The sequence below is a fragment of the Zootoca vivipara genome, chromosome 3 (genome assembly GCF_963506605.1).
Source record: "Zootoca vivipara chromosome 3, rZooViv1.1, whole genome shotgun sequence".
Classification (NCBI taxonomy): Eukaryota; Metazoa; Chordata; class Lepidosauria; order Squamata; family Lacertidae; genus Zootoca; species Zootoca vivipara.
Window position 1 is genome coordinate 9,146,534 of NC_083278.1, and position 21,441 is coordinate 9,167,974.

At 43.8% G+C, this 21,441-nt stretch overlaps 2 protein-coding genes across 4 annotated transcripts in view; one reads left to right on the top strand and one right to left on the bottom strand.

The window, feature by feature from the left end:
- The window catches only part of SLC23A1 (solute carrier family 23 member 1), a 33,734-nt gene extending 26,667 nt beyond the window's left edge, over positions 1–7,067 (top strand). For all 3 annotated transcript variants that reach the window (XM_035110182.2, XM_035110183.2, XM_035110184.2), the window contains exons 13-15: positions 788–931; positions 2,783–2,878; positions 4,523–7,067. In XM_035110182.2, the coding sequence (XP_034966073.2) occupies positions 788–931; positions 2,783–2,878; positions 4,523–4,770 (488 nt within the window). In that variant the 3' untranslated portion in view covers positions 4,771–7,067. The remainder of the gene's footprint in view (positions 1–787; positions 932–2,782; positions 2,879–4,522) is intronic.
- On the bottom strand, positions 6,791–20,042 carry PAIP2 (poly(A) binding protein interacting protein 2). The gene is made up of 4 exons (XM_035110185.2): positions 19,904–20,042; positions 11,696–11,855; positions 10,254–10,433; positions 6,791–7,031 (listed from the first exon to the last, which is right to left on the bottom strand). The coding sequence occupies exons 2-4, from the start codon at positions 11,831–11,833 to the stop codon at positions 6,975–6,977; spliced, it is 375 nt and encodes a 124-aa protein (XP_034966076.1). The 5' UTR covers positions 11,834–11,855; positions 19,904–20,042; the 3' UTR covers positions 6,791–6,974.
- Between the last annotated feature and the right edge of the window lie 1,399 nt (positions 20,043–21,441).

Consider the following 21,441-nt stretch of genomic DNA (forward strand, 5'->3'; position numbering starts at 1 on the left):
GTTGTGTTTGGGGCTACAGGGATATTTGTTTTCAGCAGGGATCCAAAACCCTGGATACCATGGGCAGAGCCAAGATTTTGGGGGACTGGGCACCCACCTGCCATTAGGGCTGCCATATGTCCAGATTTTTGCAGGGTTTTTTGGCTTTTTTGTAATAAAAAAACACGAAAGCGCAACAACTTTGAAATGTCTCAGCAACAGTTGCATTAAATTACTTTCTTTTGACCAGGGTCCCCAAACTAAGGCCCGGGGGCCGGATGCGGCCCAATCGCCTTCTAAATCCGGCCCGTGGACAGTTCGGGAATCAGCATGTTTTTACATGAGTAGAATGTGTCCTTTTATTTACAATGCATCTCTGGGTTATTTGTGGGGCATAGGAATTCATTCATATATTTTTTCAAAATATAGTCCGGCCCCCCACAAGGTCTGAGGGACAGTGGACCGGCCCCCAGCTGCAAATGTTTGCTGACCCCTGCTTTTGACCCTGAGTGCTCAGAAAAACCTGTCAAAATCTTTCTACAATTTCTACTTTTAGTTAAGGATTGATTACGGTAATTTACCCCCTGACAGTTTCTCTACCCTTTAGTTAGAAGATTCACTTGGGATTGCTGCAATGTGTGTGATCCCAGAAAAAAACAAAACAAAGAGTTTACAGACAAGAATTGTTCTGAAGCAGCACTGACTACGAAAGTCGGTCCCTTGGGTTGGCCTTTTCTGCTGCCTCATCTTTAATAAGTCCACCGCGCATGTATCATAAAGCCGTGCTTTTCCCCTTTCCCATTTGCAGGCATGATCACAGCAGTGGGGCTCTCCAACCTGCAGTTTGTCGACATGAACTCCTCCCGCAACCTCTTCGTCCTGGGCTTCGCAATGTTTTTTGGCCTCACCGTCCCAAACTACTTAGATTCGCGCCCGAATGCTATCAACACAGGTATTGAAAAGTCGGGATGATTTCTGGGCTGGTCCTACAATAAAGAGAGAGAGAGAGAGAGAGAGAGAGAGAGAGAGAGAGAGAGAGGGAGGGAGGGAGGGAGGGAGGGAGGGAGGGAGGGAGGGAGGGAGGGAGGGAGGGAGGGAGGGAGGGAGGGAGGGAGGGAGGGAGGGAGGGAGAGGCAGCAGACCTCAGCTCCCACCCCTTTGATCCCTCCTCCTGAGCTGGAGCAGGAACAGCAGTGAAGCTTGCTTGTCAATCTAAGTGTCTCCTGCCAGTCTGGTCAGCTTCTGTATGGGGCAGCCTGGCTTCTAACTAAAGACACACATAGATCTTTCAGGCATCTTGTGGCTCCGCATTGTGATTACAATTGTTTGTGGCAGTTCTAGGACTCTGTGATGTGCATGGTACTTGGGGGTCGTTCAGCCTTTGTCCCGATGACAGACACACACACACAGTGTCTGCTAGCCAGGGCCAAGGACCACAGTTCCAAGTGCAGAAGCTTCAATTCCCAGCATCTCCAAGTAGGCTGGGAAAGGCTTCACTTCCAAAACCTTGGAGAGCGGCTGCTAGTCAGTGTGGACAGTGCTGAGCTTGGTATACCAGTGGTCTGGCTCAGGCAGCTTCTGACACATGTTCTTTATTTGATGGGCATAATAGGAATGGCTTTTGAAAAGGAATTCAGCGCTAAAGACCTAGAACAGGCTTCCTCATACTCGGCCCTCCAGATGTTTTGAGACTACAATTCCCATCATCCCTGATCACTGGTTCTGCTAGCTAGGGATCATGGGAGTTGTAGGGCCGAGTTTGAGGAAGCCTGACCTAGAAGAATGACGTAGCGACATATTATGTACTGATGGAAACAGCTTTACTTTTTCTGTCTAGCCTGATGGCTAAAAAGAAAGGAATGAGGTGTCAAAAGCTAGTCCCCAGGCCATGATTTCTCAGTCATCAAGGATGTTTGGGGGCAAAGGGCAGGTCAGAGAGAAAGGAAACCGAGAAATGAGATACCCATGCAGTACACTGCATGTGTGAATGGAGCGATGGGTGGATTGGGTGGGAAGGAGAGACAGAAAGACTCCACTTCTTTAGTTTGCCTAAACCTACCGAACCAAAAGGGATGTGGGTGGCGCTGTGGTCTAAGCCACTGAGCCTAGGGCTTGCTGATCAGAAGGTCGGCGGTTCGAATCCCCGCAACGGGGCGAGATCCCGTTGTTCGGTCCCAGCTCCTGCCCACCTAGCAGTTCGAAAGCAAGTCAAAGTGCAAGTAGATAAATAGGTACCACTCTGGCGGGAAGGTAAACGGCGTTTTCGTGCGCTGCTCTGGTTTGCCAGAAGCGGCTTAGTCATGCTGGCCACATGACCCGGAAGCTGTCGGAGGACAAACGCTGGCTCCCTCGGCCTATAGAGCTAGATGAGTGCCGCAACCCCCGAGTTGTAACTGCGACTGGACCTAACGGTCAGGGGTACCTTTACCTTTACCGAACCAAAAACGTGCTTTCTGGGACCTTTATCTTTGGCTAATGAGGGCAAAGAACTTGGGGTCTGGGTATGTGTTGACGGTGAGGGCAAAGGATGGTAGAAAAGGCCTCTTCCTTCAACTGGTTTGATGTGCCACCTCCCTTTGTAGGAAAATGAGTGTAAGAAAATAGGGTTCTGAACTCTATGGAAAGGCTGGGTTGGGGGAGGAGTAAATGACATACAAAAGCATATATACCGACGTTTCAATTGTAAACTAAATGTTTTTAATTTACTAAATTTAACATTTATCCCATCTGCAGCTTCAGTTTAAGCTCCAAAAGCAGTTTTGAATTTGTGATACGATAGGCATGTTTTCAATCTTGTTTCTAGGTATTGCTGAAGTGGACCAAATATTAACAGTGCTCTTAACCACAGAAATGTTTGTTGGAGGTGGCATTGCATTCATACTGGACAATACCATCCCAGGTACAGCAGTTTCATTTCCTTGCAGTTTGCATTTCATGCCTTGAGTGTACAGAATCCTAGGAAGCAAAGCTGGGTCCAGACCAATCTAATTCAGATGCTGGCACTGCACAGAACCAAGAGATCACACAGTTGTAGAACAGAAACCAGCACTTTATATCATATACATCAGTGTTGGCCCTATTCTAGACTGCGTATGATATGCTGAAGTGGTGGAACTGCAGTACATCAGGATTTAGGAGCTGGGGCAGTATTAATAGCTGGGGTATAAAATGACAGGAGGTGGGCTGGATCAGGCCTGGCAAGCTGCAAGAACTGGTCTGCCAGCCCCATTTTATTTCCTATTTTTTGTGTGCTGTAGCACCCAGCACTGAGGCTGAGAGGTAAAAACCCCTCTTGCATGCTCTTTAAAGATCACTCTAAAGAGCAGACAGAGGACTTCAGATCTCAGGACTGAGATGAGATGAAGAGTAAAGTGTAGCAACCCTACATAGCAGGGTAGGAGAGCTGAAAATAATGCCAATATTATTTCAAATATATAAAAGGGTGTCATATAGAGGAGGGAGAAAGGTTGTTTTCTGCTGCTCCAGAGAAGCGGACACGGAGCAATGGATTCAAACTACAAGAAAGAAGATTCCACCTAAACATTAGGAAGAACTTCCTGACAGTAAGAGCTGTTCGGCAGTGGAATTTGCTACCAAGGAGTGTGGTGGAGTCTCCTTCTTTGGAGGTCTTTAAGCAGAGGCTTGACAGTCATATGTCAAGAATGCTTTGATGGTGTTTCCTGCTTGGCAGGGGGTTGGACTGGATGGCCCTTGTGGTCTCTTCCAACTCTATGATTCTATGATTTCACATGGGGCAAACAATGCACTCCTTTGGTTTCAGATAGTACATGTGTACGAGTCTAAAAAGCTCGGGACACACATTCTCACAGCCCTCTAGCATCTATGGTGGCTCAATTACCAAAAACAAAGGAACCTCTTAGATGAGGCTTAGTTTGGTCAGAAATCAAGAATGCACTTCCAGAATTAATGCTAAATACATTACTTCTGGTAAATGAGACCCAATGTGTGTCCCAGGCTTTTTAGGCTCGTCTACCCATGTGCTGTCCGAAACCAAAGGGGAGCATAGCTTGTCAGAGGTGACAATTCCTTTAGCTCTCCTACCCCACTAACAGTGGTGGAGCATGGAAGCATTGGCACTGGCCCTTCATAGACTGCTGTGGGCTCGAGAGATAGCACTTGCATATGCGGCGATTGTGGGGGGCGGGCGGGCACAAGTATGTGTCTACACTTAAACACAGCAAGAGTTTCTTTAGTAGAATCCTGATCACACACACTGACCACTTTCTGAATTTGGAGTGTTACGCATTTGCTGGAGGGGCATTTGTATGAACAACCCATATTGCAGATGGTAAGAATTGTGTGCTTTCTACCAAGTTTGAATTAGGCTGCAGTTCCTTTTAACTACTGTCTGTCGCTGTTTGGCCAAGACTGCTGCAGGTACCATTGAGGAAAAATAGTTTTTAAGATGAGAAATCTCAGGTTTAATCTGCAGTTGTAAACTTGCTTTATTTTGTTAAGAGATTGTATGGTTCTCCTCTTTGTTTTGAACACGCCCCCCCCCCCAATCTATACTCCTTCCCAGGGACTCTAGAGGAACGTGGCCTAGTACAATGGAAGGCTGGGGCACATGCAAACAGCGGCACGTCTGCAAAATTGAAGAGTTACGATTTTCCATTTGGAATGGGTGCGGTTAGAAGGATCCAGTGGTTAAAATATGTGCCAGTGTGTCCAGTCTTCGTGGGTTTTCACTGCGGAACAAAGAGGGATTCCAGCACACCAGAACAGACAGCAAACACGGCAGAGATTAAAGTCGTATGTACAAAAGTTTGAAGAGACTCCCATAAGGTATGGGAGTTTGGACCATCCCAGATAGTAGGGTATTTAAATCATACCCCAGTGAACATGCCTCAAGCAAGTCACACTGGCAGAGGAGATGCACGGTTGGTCAAAGCTTTTTTTACCTTCTTTCTCCAACATGTCGAGTTAAAGAGAAATGGTTCAGCCTGGCGAACGGTTTAGCAATCTGTAAATCAGCAAGACACCTTTGTTCATGGGCAGAATTCCGCCACCCCCTTTCAGTTCTGTATATCCTGTATGTGCTTGGAAGGAAAAAGATATGTTGGTGCTATGTTATGTTTTTGGAAGGCCATTAGCAGAATTGTGTGTATTCTCCTGTCAAAGTAAGCAAGTAAGTAAATTCCAGTGTCAAAATGATTCAGTCAAGTATAATTGCTGTAAACTTAATTTGATTTTTACAGCTAGTCTACTGTTGTGATTCAAATTAAGGAATTTGGGACATTTTGAGGGCAAGAAATGATGCAACAGGTGGAAGGTATTGTTAGATACACAAATATGAGGACTGATTGGAATTCTCAAGGAACCAGTACTGTTTCCAGTACACTTCTAAGTAAAGTGTTGTGGACACTTAAAAATAAATAATGACCTTGCTGTAAAAAAAATATGCTAGCTAATAACAACAAACCTTGAACCACATTGCTATGAAAGCTTTTAAGTAATTATTAAGCATTTTTTTCTGAAATCCCCTCCAAATGCATACAAACAGAGCTCAGCTCTTCTTCATTGTTCCCCAGCTCAGGTTATGCTTGCTCTGAAACTGTAATACAGTGCTTAAGTAGCACTCTCTACAATTTATCTCTGACAGTTAAAAATCACTGTTACCCTGCATCTGGTAATGTATGTGCCAATGACTTAATGTAACTAGGTGCAAGACTATAGCCACTGCCAGTACCTAGGAAGTAAAGAAAGCTAATTCCACAGCAACAGGCTTAAAGTTGTTGGCATTTAGCGAAATTACATGCCAAGGAGTAATCTTAAAAAAGGGCAACATTAATTCAGGCCCATGTCTCCCCTAATTTGCTTCACTTTACAAATAACAGCACACAGCCTTGACATCTTTTCCTTATGTCAAGTCTATTACCCTCTCTCTCCATAAAGTTCTGAATAAGATGAACACTCAGGAAATAAAAAACAAGAAGTCGTTTCTACTATTATTTATTTTTTTAAATATTTTTGAAAAAATATAATTTTTTTACAATATTTTCAACTTAAACACTATTCACACTGAACACGTATGGCAGCTTAAGCTACCCAAATATGAAGTTTAAGAAGCCAAAACTGTTCTAGTTGTATTAAAAAAAAATTGTGCTGCAGACTACTGTGTAGTGGATGATTAAACAAAGCAAGGGAAAAGCACCACTCAAATCACTAACCCTATAAAGTTTTACAGGTAAAACCAACTCTTTTGAGGTTGTAAAATTTTATACAGGCAGTGCCACGTTTCTGGATTTCTGGAAGAAATTGTGATGCATAACCTCGCATCAATTTAAATATAAATGCATTAGTGGGACAAACATTCCAACATGATAACTTGCTGTAATACAATCTCATCTGCCAGTCATTTTTGTTTCTCTTCCACCAGATCTGGTAGCCAAGATAAAGGACTTTGTACAGGTCTGTAAAAGCAGTTCATGTATAATACATTATCCACGCTCTTCTCAAAAAAGAAGAGCAGGATGTGAAATTTTGCTTCATCATGGGAAGAGTTAGTAGCAGTTCTGAAATCCAGCTAATCTGCATAATCAAACCTTGCTTTTATTTCATGTTAAGGCATTATCAGGTGCATATCGACACCAACTCTTGCTTTAGCTAAAACAGACCACTCCTTGTCATGAATCCTTCTACAAGTAGAATTCCAAGAGTTTCTCAGAAACTTGGTACATTTCTCAACTTGACTGGTGCTTCCTACCTCACTGTCTCATTCACAAAAAGAGCCTGGGTCCAATTGTAAGTGTTACTTTTTTCTCTCCATTCCATTAACCTCTGACAGCAGTTGACTTAATAACAGTCTCAGCACTTTTATTAAGCATGCAAGACTAACAAAACTTTGGCAATGCGTAAGTGTAACACAGTGACAAGAAGAGAGAGCGTTTTAACAATTAAATCTTCTAATACTGGCTTCACAGTGTGGAAATTGTGCTACATCCACCAAAAGAGGGCCCAGTCTACTCATATATTTAGTACTTCACCCCAGGAACAAACTCCTTTGCATTTGGATTCAGATTACTCTTGACCTGGAGAAAAAAAAAAGACATTATAGATTGAGTTTATGGAGCAAAATGCGTCTATGATGCATTTGCACAAGGTTCAATGAAAGTTCTTAACAGCCAAGAGCTGCGAGCTGCAATAATAGAAAAGTATTCTAAAGAACAAGGTAGCCTTATCATAGAAACAAAGGAAGTTGCCTTATACAGGGGTCAGACTAGTTGCTCATATAGCCCAGTACTGTCTGCTCTGATGGCCAGTGGCTCTCCAGCAGGGGTGTCCAAACTTTTTTCAAAGCGGGCCAGATTTGATGAAGTGAACATGCGTGAGGGCCGGCCAAAGTTGTTGAGCTTTTTAAAGGTTTTTTTTTTTAGGATGTTGAGCTTTTCTTACGATTTTACCCCAGGAAATAAACTGCCACAGGGGCTTTTAAACCGACCGGCGGGCTGAATTAGGCCCCCCAAAAGGACTTCGGACATGCCTGTGTCACCAGGCCAGGAGTCTTTGCCATCATGCACTAATCCTTTTAGCTGGAGATTATGGAGTCTTGCTGGCATCCATGTATCTCGAGAGACAATGGAGTGTGCCTCCGGGGCTGAAGTCAAACCACTGTGTTAGTAGCACCAAAGTGACCACCTTACGGTGCAAACCGGGACAGTGTGTAAGGGGGCCCTGGGCTGCCCAGATGACAAGCCTCACTAATGTGGTCCAAAGGAAAACAGCTTAGCAGCAGGAATTGCAGGAAGGAGGCATACAAGGCTCCATCCAGCTGTCTTAGGATTTGTGGATTTGTGTCTGGTTTACTCCTTAGCTCTTTTTTCTCCCAAAAATATCCTGCAAGGCAGCTGGAGGTTGAGGACCCAGAGTTTTCCTTCTCCTGGATGGGCTACCTTTCCAGGTTGTCAAGCTCCATCAGCCCCTCACTTCCCTCTACAGCAGGAACCCCCAAACTTCGGCCCTCCAGATGTTTTGGACTACAATTCCCATCTTCCCCAACCACTGGTCCTGTTAGCAAGGGATCATGGGAGTTGTAGGCCAAAACATCTGGAGGGCCGCAGTTTGGGAATGCCTGCTCTACAGCTTGTGTAGAAACCGCCTTATTGACTGTTGGACCCACTTTTGGTCTCATCCACTCAATCTGCCGGACCCTGTCTTCACGTGCAGAGGAAGTCCCGAACTCACCAAGACTGAGTTGGTACGTTTGGCATGCAAAGCATGTTCTCTGCTACTGAGCCAAAGCCCCTGACTCAAACATTGAATTTTTAATGTTTAAGATTAAGAAACTGTTGTAAAAACCATAGAGAAACCCCACTGTTTGTCAAGGCCACAATTTATCTGAATGTTGAATGTAGGGCTTGAAGGATCCTTGGATGTTTACCAATTATTTTTTATTGATTTTCCACAATTTTGAACAAATTGCCACCAAATTAATACAGATCCTTGGATGTTTAGCCCCCAACATGATATATAAAGAGTATTTAGGAAACTCCATTCTTAAGAGTATACCCTAATACTTTTGGTACAAGCTTCTATCAAAAAACCACGCCTATGGATCCACAGCCGTGTCACAAAGAAGTCAAAAGAGCCTAACTCACAGGCTCACCTAATTAGATAATGGGTTAAAACAGAGTAGCCTGGATGTCTTAGCCAGTGTTCCCAATTCTAAACTTAACAGTGAATCCTTAACCATCAATAGCAAAAACATTAATGTGGCAATTTGGATGTTATTTTGTTGTTACTTTTAAGTAGTTCTGGTTTTAACTTAACACACCAGAGTTCCTGAATACTACATTCTTGTTTATTATTGTACCTGAGGCTTCACTATGACTTTTTTTGTCACTGCACTTTTAACACGAGGTTCCTATCAATGAAAAAAATAGTAAAGATTCACATGTTTCTGCAAGTTTATCCATCCAAAAACAACTGCTTTGATAACTTCTGCTGAATTCGTGTGCAGAGTATGTACTAAGACAGGAAACTCCCAAATTGTGCCTCTCAGAGAAGGTTGATAGGCACGGGGAAAAAATATACAGACCAGCAATTCACACAAATATTGCAGGTGACCTCCCCCTGCGGGAAGGCAATTTTTCAGTCTAGGCATTGTGGTTCATGTGCACACAAGAAGGAAACTTTAAAGGGTCAAGGAAGCTTCAAAAAGAAATGGTAACCCAAAGTTACCGTGTTACCAAGCCTAGTATTACAATTTACAAGAATAAAACATGTAGAAACATCTCAGTGAAGTGCATGACAACTCACTGAAACCAAAGAGCCATTGAACTATAGAGCTGGAAGGGACCCCAAGGGTCATCTAGTCCAGGCATCCCCAAACTGCGGCCCTCCAGATGTTTTGGTCTACAACTTCCATGATCCCTTGCTAACAGGACCAGTGGTCAGGGATGATGGGAATTGTAGTCCAAAACATCTGGAGGGCCGAAGTTTGGGGATGCCTGATCTAGTCCAACCCCCTGTAATGCAAGAATCTTTTGCTCAAGATGTGGCTTGAACCCATGGCCCTGATCAATGGAACTGACTTCTGAGCAGATATGTTTAGGTGCCCACTAGTAGTTGAACTTTGGTCCCAATGAAATCAGTGGTGCCAAAATGCAACTAACTTTGGATCTACTCCAATATTCAGCCAATTTCTCTCATTTTAGTCATTATCTATGCTCAAGGTGTTTTTGGAACAGACTTGGAAAGTGCGAGGAAAGGAAAATGCATTACATTGGCTAGTTCTATGCTTTTATTCTACAATTAATTAAAATTGGAGACACACTTCATTCACTGATCCCAAAGTATTGTCCTTTTAAATTCAGAGGATTGCACTGAACCTCCCAGCATTTGGGATATGTGTTATTACAACAGACTTGATCATATGGCAGGTGCTAGAAAGACACTGAGGCCCCCTCTAGCTTCAGCCACGCAAGCCACATGGTCACAGAATCCAAAAGCCAAAATGAGAGCTGCTCCGGAGGTCTGCAAGCACACATTCCCTCTCTTAACCACCTAGCCCCAAACTATTTCTCCTAGACTCTTTAACTCTCTCACACACTTTCCTTATTTCTCTCCCTTCTTTCCACTGCACATGCAGACATTAAGCGGGAGGGAGAGGGGAATTCTCTGTTATGAATATGTTATGAAGTGGCATGATTTCCTTCCTTTACTTTATTACCTCCTCTTTCAAATAAATACCTGACAAGGATTGTAGGCAGTCTTGGTACAAATAAACTCAGTGTTTAAAACCAGGCACTTACCACCAGATCTTCCAGTGACGAACTGTCACTGATAACAAGATCATTGAGCTGGTCCTGAATTTGATCCATCGTTTGCGGGAGATCTCTGGCTGGAATAAACCACTCATGTTCTTCCTCCTCTTCCAGCATTTCTTGGAAGCAACGTTCTATAAATTCTTCTTCCCACAACTCCTCTTCGATCTGTATTTAAAACAGAGGAGAGAAACTTTACCATTACCACAGCCACCAACCTTAAGGCTTCTTCACAGAGATCACACACAGAAAATGCTACAGCACTGCTCAACCAACTACTTCACACAGTATTTTCATCTTGGAAAACAAAGGGTTTTTGTTTGTTTGTTTCTTTTACAATTCAGCTGGTTCTAGCAAGAGTCATATTTTCCAATAAGTAGCCTTAACTTGGCAAGTTTGTGCAATAATTTAGTTGCACAATAGTTTATTTTCCTTAGTTCCCATTTCACATGAGCTGACAACACATCCTATGTAAAACGAGGCAGGCTAACTTTAAAGACAGCTACTAAGACAGGCATAGGCAACCTTGGCTCTCCAGATGTTTTGGAACTACAACTCCCATGATCCCCAGCTAACAGAGCCAGTGGTCAGGGATCATGGGAGTTGTAGTTCCAAAACATCTGGCGAGCCAAGGTTGCCTATGCCTGTACTAAGAGCAAGGGAAGTAAGACACAAATGAAAAATGGCTGGGAGGGGTGGGGAGTCTGAGAGGCCATCAGAACACACCTCACTTCTTTCCTAACATAATGAGAGTTCATTTGAAATTGCCTTTTCACTTTACTTCTTATTCTTGTAATATAGCAATGCACAGCATTTAACCCGATAATCACTGATACTATTTGACAGTGGAATAAGAGGGTTAGAAATGGCTGGCAAGTTAAAAATTCCACATGGCAAGAAATTCTTCAATCTCATAAGGCCTTCCTAACTTGTGTATTTATTTATTTAGCATCCAGGGGCAAAACTAGGGTTTATTTCATCCGGGTCAAAGACCCCATTTGCCCCCGCCATGTGCATTTGTGTACATGTACATGTGTGTACACACACACAGGCTGCGAGCCTCAATTGCACTCCGCTGGGAAATTCACCCGGGGCAAAAAACCTGGCTAGCCCCCCCCCCCGCCCAGCTACAGCACTGAGCATTCCTCTATATTTAAGTATCCAATTTAAGCAGAGAGCAGAGATTAAGCAACCAGAGTACCAAGTTGTGTTTCAGAATGAGAGACAAGACTATCAAGGAAAGAAGTGGAAGAAAATGTAGGCAAATGAGATACATGTTTAGAGAACAATTCTTTGCAAAGGTTTTATCTGCAGAAAACAGGCAAGAGTCCTTCTGAAAATTCTAATAAAATATGATATCAAAAAGCAAAAACAAAAAAAAACCTCCTCCTTGACAGATATGGAAGGGGTCACATTATCTGCTAACCCACCTGCCTGTTGAACTCCTCCTCGTTTTCCATCCACATGTACTCAGCAAATGGATTATCATCTTCATGAGAGTGACCATTCATGATCACATCTTCATTGATAATGCTTGGACTAGTACTCCTGCGACTTGGGTCTTTCATGGTTGTGCCTTTGAGCTTAAGCCTGAAAGGGGGGAAAAACACCACGGTCTTAAAGACGCTCAGTCAAATCCATAACTGCACTTACTTGACAGTCCCCTGTTGATTTCAGTGAAACATGATCCAGTGTCTGCAATGGTGGAAGAGACACATAGTTGGGGAAGACTTATTCCTGCATTTTCCTCCTCAAGCAGTGGAGATGGAATATCTGTGGACAAAGTTTCTAACACTATATGTGACTATGCATGTATCAAAATTATCCTATTAGCCCTTTTCTGGTGGAAACAAACACAAAGATTAAAACCTGTCTTTTGCACGGACTGTGAAAAATAATGCAATTATGGTCCAAGCTAGACAATATGCAAGGCAACACTGACTTGTCTGACCCTGACAATCTGGCTGAGAAATACTGGGGAGACTACTGTAGAGCAGTTCTGATAATTTCTGGCAGGAAGATTAATGGATAGTAAAGGGTCCTTCATCCTCCTCAAAGCCTTCCCTGCAGAGTCTGGCAAGGTTCTATTTTGTCATCTCTACACCCTCCTCTCTCTCTCTCTCTGTGTGTGTGTCCAATAGCCAATATTCAATCAGGTTTGAACAAAATACCATCCAAGTACCCGTTGGATGCAAGGAAGCTGACTGGTAATTGAAATATGGGAGCAAGACAACAATATCTGGCCTATTTTCTGACTGGGGGAGGGGAGAGAAGATGCAGACAACTTTAATTGGTGGTGTTTAGCCTTGCCAATCTCAGCTTTGTAGTAGATGCAGATTACAATGTTAAGATAATGTATCTTTCATCAGCTCCCATATTAAAAGATGTCTCAAATCCTTTCCATCTAATGAGTACCTTGCTGTCTTCATTCACGTTGGAACCCTGAGTGAAACAGCTCTTTATGGGGTTTCCCTTGAGAAATATATTCAGAAGTTTAATTTGGTGCAAAACATGGTACACTCTCAACAGTGTTACATTCATGGCTGTGGGGTGCTGGAAATGTTTGAATCTGATATTTTCTGATGTTCCAAGTTGAATGTCTTACCTTTATTTACTAAGCAGAACTAAACAGCTATGCCATGTTAAGTTTTCACACGCTGCACAACACTCAAACCAACTGCCAGGAAAAAAACCCTGAATATATAACTGGCAAAAAGATTCACTTAAGTGCACTTAAAAGTGGCTTTAAATGTTACATTGCCTCAAATGCAAAGCATTACGGGGGATGGGGGGATAAAATAGTGCAAATATTTTAGTATATGTAAAATCAATAGCACACATCCCCTTACATGGGCATTTTTAGCACACTAATTTTAGTATGCCTAAAGCATTGTGTGTATGGATGGCCACTCTTGCCCACTTGCTCCTCCCCAGTCTTTCTGCTGTTGCACTAAGTCAGGCATGCCCAACCTCCGGCCCTCCAGATGTTTTGGCCTACAACTCCCATGATCCATAGCTAACAGGACCAGTGGTCAGAGATGATGGGAATTGTAGTCCAAAACCTCTGGAGGGCCGGAGGTTGGGCATGCCTGCACCAAGTCATGTTTTGGCTTAGCATGTTGTCCAAACCCAGGCTAATGATTTAGCTCCTTCCTGACTAACCGTGAGCTCTAACCAAGGTTTGTCATATGGTTGATGGGCTGTGGTTTGTGCAGGAGAGCTAAACCATGTTCTCATGATCAGAAAGGAGCAAAGCAACTGCAATTTCCTCTCTTAGAGACGGCACACTTGTGAGAATTCATGGCTTGATGTAGCATGACATACAAACCTGGCCAAAGTCTGTAAAAGCACTTTCACTATGTATTAGTTCCAGTTGAGATGGAGATAAATCTTATTTAGAACTGGTAGGACCACCATTTTCTTTTGCTAAAGAGTGGTTCTACCTGCAAAAACTCAGCAGGCAACTTAATTGCACTTTGTCCTTCTCACTACAACTGATGCAACTTTGAAAGCTGTTCAGTTTGGGAGGTGGGGGGGATACTGTTTCTTGTTATGTTACCAAGTTAAGATATAAAATATATTTTAATATTTTTTAACATAGTTAAACATAGTTTACTGCACACCAATAGTCCACTAATGTGTGCCCTGGAATTTCACTACTTTCTGCACCCGAAGCAAGATGCCTAGGCTTTGAACCACAAAAGCCCTCAACCGTGTGGACAAGTATCTTCGTTCCTTTACTCCTTCTTTAACACCAAAGTGTGCCTTCTTAACTGGACCATCATGTAACAAGATTGATCAATAAGAGGCAGGCAAGAGGGATATTCAGTGTGGTTATCATAGTCGCTGAATTTCCTTCACCCTAGCAGTCTATCAAATTCTGACTCTGAACACCTTCTAAAAGCATTGCAAGGCTTTCCTGTTTGGGGTGGCTTCAAGGGCTAGTAAGCAGCTATATTAGAAACAGAGATATGAAAGCTAGGAACTAAATGGCACCTTAAACCTAGGTTATGTTTATGCTTAGGAATGTAATGCTTAGGAAAATTTTTAATGTTTGAAGTTTTATTCTGTTTTTACTGTTCTGTGGGAAGCCGCATAGAGTGCCTGGGGAAACCCCACCGAATGGGTGGGGTATAAATAATAAGCTATTTATTAATTATTATTATTATTTAGATTCTAAAGGTAAAGGGACCCCTGACCATTAGGTCCAGTCGTGACCGACTCTGGGGTTGCGCGCTCATCTCGCATTATTGGCCAAGGGAGCCGGCGTATAGCTTCCAGGTCATGTGGCCAGCATGACAAAGCCGCTTCTGGCAAACCAGAGCAGCACATGGAAACGCCGTTTACCTTCCCGCTGTAGCGGTTCCCATTTATCTACTTGCATTTTGACGTGCTTTCGAACTGCTAGGTTGGCAAGAGCTGGGACCAAGCAACGGGAGCTCACCCCGTCACAGGGATTCGAACCGCCGACCTTCTGATCAGCAAGCCCTAGGCTCAGTGGTTTAACCACAGCGCCACCTGGGTCCCTAGATTTAGATTCTAGGCACACTTTTTTATAAGAAGAATACAAAGCTGAAAATGAATGAACTGCAGCTAAAATCTTATGTTCATTTTTCACATGGTCTAGTTCTCATCTGAAGACTGCAAAAAACAAAGCCACGCTTCCCCTGCCCACCACCCTAATATTCTTGTGAGGGTCCCTTCTACAGTCTTCAGTGTGGCTGGAAGCGGGGAGGCAGAAAAAGGTCCTCCTTTCCTTCCACTCTGCAGACAAGCCCTGGATTCTCCCTACACCCCCTTTCCTCCACATAAATATATATATTTTGGCACCACAATTAACACATATTAAAGGCCTATACAACTGATGGCAGAGACACCAACCTTGAGTGTCCAGTCCTTCAATGATCCCACCCCAAAATTTGTTTTGATTTTAAGCATCACTGTGACTCTGAGGTAAGTAACATTAACACACACCACTTAAACCACCATAACTAACTGGCTAGTATATTTCAAATTAAAAGCAATTCAAACATTAAAAGTACGTTAAACAAGGCAAATAAAGCCTAAACAAAACATGTGGGGTTTAAAAGAAAAAATAAAGTTTTCAGGTCCCCTATCCATGCACACATTCTACTTGGGAGGAAGCCCCATTCAATTTGGTTGGCATTTACTTCCGAGTAACAGTGGCAATTTTAATCTGAAATCTTAGGCAAAGTATTGTGCCCAGAGCTCAGAAACGGCTTGCGTTTATTAAATTCCCTGTTGCAGAGGACTAAGTTCTTATTAACACCCATTGTATATTGTTCTGCCAATCTTGTAAGGAAAGTTCACTTGTTGAGGTGGTGAATTCTGCATTTAAAAATAAACCACTACAGTATTTAAGATAGGGAATCTAACAATCTCTGACGGGTACAAGTTCTCCATCTCTGATTTAACAGACATTGTGATGGATCCAAATTTAGCCATCTGATAATGGAACAGCTCTTTCTGTACACTGAAAGCTTTTTGATGCTGACTTCCCCTGTCTGACAATCCTTCCTTACAAGGTCCCTACCACCCAGAGCAGATTTTTAGAGACTACAGGGGGCTACATGTTAAAGGGAGAGCTGGCAGAAGTGCCCCCCGCTCATCTCCCACCAGCAGGCACATCTTCTGAGCAGAACTCTGTACAAGGGCTGCTCATGCTAGGAGGAGCATGGAGTCAAAGTTACTTAAGTACCAACACTGCGAGAAATACCAGTTATTTTTCTTTCTCTTTTGAGAAGCATGGCCAGGTTTCCAGGTTAGCTCTGCAATATTTAGTTAAGCATTTATTGTCTGACTATACATCATAATAAAGCCCCATGGTATTTGGAGGGTTTATTTCACAGCTGACCAAACATTTCAGAGACTACTTATTAATAGCAAAACCGCTGTAATTATTGTCACTTGCAATTTAAACGTCTTCTTTACTATAAGTACCATATCTGCTGACTATGTAAACAAGAACACGTTATATTGATGCAACCTTCTGCTACTGCTACAGACTCAAAGAAAAGATAGGGCCAGAACACTAAAAAGGTTAGTTTTTAAAATGTATCTTGCAAGATATTCCAGGCTCTGCTTAAAACATCTCTAATTATTACATTCAAACAAAAAATAATAATTGTTCTGTGTCCACTTTTGATTTCAAAATGTACACCATTTCTATGATTTAGCTTGGGAAACTAGACTGCAAGTCACCTTAGAAATGTCATCATGTTCCTCTCTCCATTTGCAACAATCAAGGGGAGCTGTGTTTAAGTACAGACTTCCCTCTGGCAGCTCTATGTCTCTTCCTACTAAATCCTGCAATTCATAGGATCCTGATGTCAAATGAGATTGTGACGTCACAAACCTCACCTGAGAGAGATGATGTATGTGGGCAAATACCAAACAGTTATATAACTTAGCTCTAAAAGAACAGGTTCTCCATCTACCCTGTGATATTATGTACTGAAACCAATAATATATAATTTGATTCATGGATAAGATAGCTGCAAGGGTAGGCAAGGTCAGTGTATCTTTAATGTTTATTATAATTTTATCCATGTCTTCTGCAGAAGAGTCCAGATCAGCTTCCACGTGCCTCTCAGGCATTGCTGATGGCCAGGTATGATTGACTTTAGTAGAGAAACTGCATCAAATGCCTTCTTTGAATATGCAGAAGACACAACTTTTAGTAGGTATAGCTTTTCTCACACCCGCCCAACCTCTCTCGTCCCCATATGGGAGAGTGTCTTCATCACATATGGAAATTCTAGATTACTGGCTTCCAAACTGCTCAGAAGAATTCTGATGCTCCTCAGAAACTTATCAGAGGTTTCTTGATCAGTAATTGTCAACAAGCTTCACTGAAAAGCAAGCTTGTCTACCATTTCTGAATCTTCTACAAAGCACAATGCAGAGGAATATGGGATGTATTATAGAACAGCATCCTGACTTAACATAGGGCAGGAGGCTGTCCCTGTGTACATTATGTTTCGAAGTTCATACCAACAATCCTCTACAATGCTCTGGAGTTCCATGGCAGTTTTGTGGGAGTTCCTCATCTGATGAGACAATGTGGAAAAAGTGTTTCTCAGAAGCAAATAGTTTGGAAATATGGCCCTAGATAAAAATGCCAACTAGAGTAACTTTTTAAAATATATATAAAAAACTAATTTGCCTCTTCAAACAGTGAAATATTCTGTACAAAATGAGGGGAAAATAAATGGCTACTGAATTTTGAATCTTCAGCCCAAGTATCAATGCACTGTTTTGCAAGCTTGAATGGTACACAAACTATTTCTACAAAAAAACTATTTCCTATTTCTAAAAAAGCCAGGATATAGCGACCTGTTTAAAAAGGCATTAGGAACAGTGAAAGTCTGCAACATCAGAAAAACTAAGTAAAGGATTGTTGTGGCCTTTCTTTCCTCCCACTGCCCTCTCTAAAGGTAATATGTAGGTAAGAAATATGATGCTTGTACCTGCCAGCTTAACTGCACCTTTCTGGATTCTTGTTTTTCTCTCAGTTAACAAAGAATAAATGTTACTGAGCAAAACTCATCTGATCTACTAATTCTGCTTCAAACATGAAGACTTTAGAGATGGTGCCTAGCAGAACACCAGAAGTATTCCAGATTTTGTCAGTTTCTTCCAGCAGGAACACATAACCAATGCACACTACGTCATCCCATACCATCTTACTTCAGTATCTGATTAGAGAATTCAGAGAGAAAATGAGGCAGAGGAACAGTGGCCAGCAATATATTTCTAGGAATCCCACCAAGAAAGGCATCAAAACAGCAGCCCTCCTCTACTGTTTGTCACCATGCAACCAGGATGCAGGTGCATGCAGTATGCATGTTGAGGCTCCTTTTAGTTATCATGGCAAAGATCTGCAGGCAGACAAATTCATGGAGGAGAATAGGTGTTGAAAGTATCTGACTGGGAGTGGGAAGTTCCAGGTTCATATCTCCACTTGGCCATGACAACCTCAATCACAACCTCTCCTACCCTCAAAGTGTTGTTGTTGAGGAGGAAAGTGAATAGAAAAGCCATGTACACCATCCTGAGGCCTTTAGAGGAAAGACAGGATATACCGGTAAGTTTATTAAATATACACCCCCCCCCGAACCCTCTGCTCATCACCATAAATTGCTGCATCAAATGCCATTTTTATTTGTTTAATGGATGTATATCCCATCTTTCTTCCAGTACGGACCCCAAGGGGTACAAATGCACTAACTAGACCCTGGCCTGCTCACCTTCAGCATGGTGGCAGTTGCATATGCCCACAATATAACCTGCATATGAAAAGATAAATGTGTGTGCTGTGTGACAGCAGTGCTGCCTTCCACCTCTCGTGAATCTACCGTACTTACCAGCTTCACTTATGTGAGCCCCATTTGTGTCAATACGTCTCTTCAAATAACACAGACACTTTGATGGAGCCTGTGCAGTGTTTCTCAAACCAGGGTTCTCAATTATTGTTGGACGACACCTCCCTGCTAGCTAGGGGACAATAGTTGTTGTTGTCCAAAAACATCTGGGGACCCAAGATGTTTGAGAAACGCTGGACTAGGGCCCAGGAGTTCAAAATCCCTGTTAAAGCCGGAGCTACCTCACAGGCTTGTTGATAAAAGCGGGGATGGTGAGAACCTGAGCTCCTTGGGTGAAAAGGAGGAATGTAAACATAGCAAACAAACAAATATAAATATACAACAGCCCTCTATATCGTGGTCCCTACTACCACTGTGGCGTTCCTTTCTGTGTAGGAAAACAACAAGACGACAGAGCAGTTACAGGTAGGTAGCCGTGTTGGTCTGAGTCGAAGCAAAATTAAAAAGTTCCTTCAGTAGCACCTTAAAGACCAATGTGGTGCCAACTAAAAACTTAGTTGGTCTTTAAGGTGCTACTGAAGGATTTTTTATATTTTGCTACGACAGAGCAGGACACTCTTAATCTCAGGGTTGTTGGTTCGAACCCCACGTTGGGCGAAAGATGCCTGCATTGCAGAGGGTTGGACTAGATGACCCCCAGGGTCCCTATGATTCTATAAACGAAAAGCCCCCCCCCCCAAAAAAAACACTTCAGTCTCCCTTGCCTCGGTCAAGATGCTAAGCCAAAGCAAAGAGCAGCCCCGACCCACAAGGCTCAGCAGGCTGGAGGAGCAGGTCTCTAACTAGGCATTCGCCTAAGCCCTGCCCCTACCCTCTTTAGCCCCGCCCTCGCCCCTTACCCTCTTTGTTCGCCGCCTAAAGAGCCCGCAGGCCCCGCCCCCTGAGAGCGAGAGGAAGCGTTCGAAGTACACTAGACGCGGAAAGCCGTGGCACGTATCCCATCATGCACCACGCCCCTAACAGACAGGTACGCTGCCCCGCGTACCCGGATGAAGAAAAAAAACACATATACACACACCCTCCAACCCCCCCAACAGGCGGTGGCGGCGCCGGCATTAGGCCGCTCTCCGACTAACCCCCTTGGTCCTCCTTCTATCGCCTCAGAGGGATTCGTCGTCGTCCCGCCCCCCCCCCAAGCTGGCCCTCACGCGGGGTGTGGGCAGCAAAGGGAGACCGATGTCAACGGCGCCGCCTCAGAGCGCTAGGCCCCAGCCCCCTTCCGCTGCAGCGCACCTTTCGAAGAAGTGGGTCAGCCGCTTCTCGCTGCTCTTTATTCGGCTCCCTCGCTTCTCCTTCGCCACCCCCTTCCCTTTGGAAACACAACAACCACCCCCCCTCCCTCTCCAACCTATCTCTCCGCAGGCCGGATGTGAGATCACTTCCGCCGTCTGCGTCCGTCTCTATGGTCTCTGCGCAAGGTTTCCGCTCGGCGACCAAGCCGGGATTCCTCTCTAAAATATACGCAGGCCATAGTCACCACAGAGCTACGAAACAGGGAAGACTCTCTGGGGTGTGTGTGTGTGCCGGAAGTCGTGCCGCAGCGAGACTCTTGATTATTTTTCCTACCTCTATGGTCGCCATTTTTCCAAGAGGAAGAAAAAAAACGCTGTGAATATAAGGAAAATATAGGAAGGTGTGCAACTGCTGAAAAATAAGTCGGGAACTGTTCCGACAGTGAAGTGGACCCTCTCGGAAGGTTGTGGACTGTCCTTCCGTGGAGGTTGGATGGCCACCCGTCATGATCTAGTTGAGATCATGCACTGCAGGAGGTTGGACTAGATGACCCCTTGGAGTCCTTTCCAACTTGACAACTCTATGGTTTGATTTTTTTTACACATGCCAACTTGATTGGGACTAGGGATCTCTCTCCCACCAGAAAAAGACGACCTCTGCGCAGCTTTTAAGATACTGTACTGCTAATTTTAGGCGTCCTGCTTAAAACGACATTCAACAGATCTGCCAGTGTGCAATTTAGCACAGCACAGTGCAGGTGGCTGGGTTGTTGCGAGCTGCAATGTTTATTATCAGCAGTAGCATCTCTGCATGCACCTGAGCTTTGTGTAGAAATGTCAAGACACGTCATCAGTTTTTACACCCCCGTTTACCTACACACCCCTCCCCCACATCCAAAAAGTTAGGTACACTGCATTCTCTATCATTTTCCCAGGTGGGTGAGAAGCCATGTTGGTTTTGCTACAGCAAAAAACTGTCTTGCTGCCGCTTAAAGACTAGCAAAAGTTTTGTGGCTTAAGCTCTCGTGAACTAAAACCCAGCTTCATCAGATGCATGTTGAAATCTCAGTTGGCATGCACTGTAGAAAATATTCATCATCATAGAATTGTAGTTGGAAGGGATCCAGAGGGTCATCTAGTCCAACCCCCTGAAATGCAGGAATCTTTTGCCCATTGTGGGGCTTGATCTTGATGCTGAGATTAAGTTTCGTGCTCTACCGTTGGACAGACCTGCCAACGGATGAAGTGGGCTGCAGTGCCACAAAAGCTTACCAGGCATTCCCAAACTTCGGCCCTCCAGATGTTTTGGACTACAATTCCCATTGAGGGCTGCAGTTTGGGGATACCTGGCTTATACCATAAAGCTTATGTTGTTGTTTAGTTGTGTCCGACTCTTTGTGACCCCATGGACCAGAGCACACCAGGCACTCCTGTCTTCCACTGCCTCCTGCAGTTGAGCGCCATGGCGCAATGATCCCTGTGGCGTCCCTTGTGCTCCGCTGGGGAGGGCAGGCCGCAGTGGACAGGGCGTGACAGTCA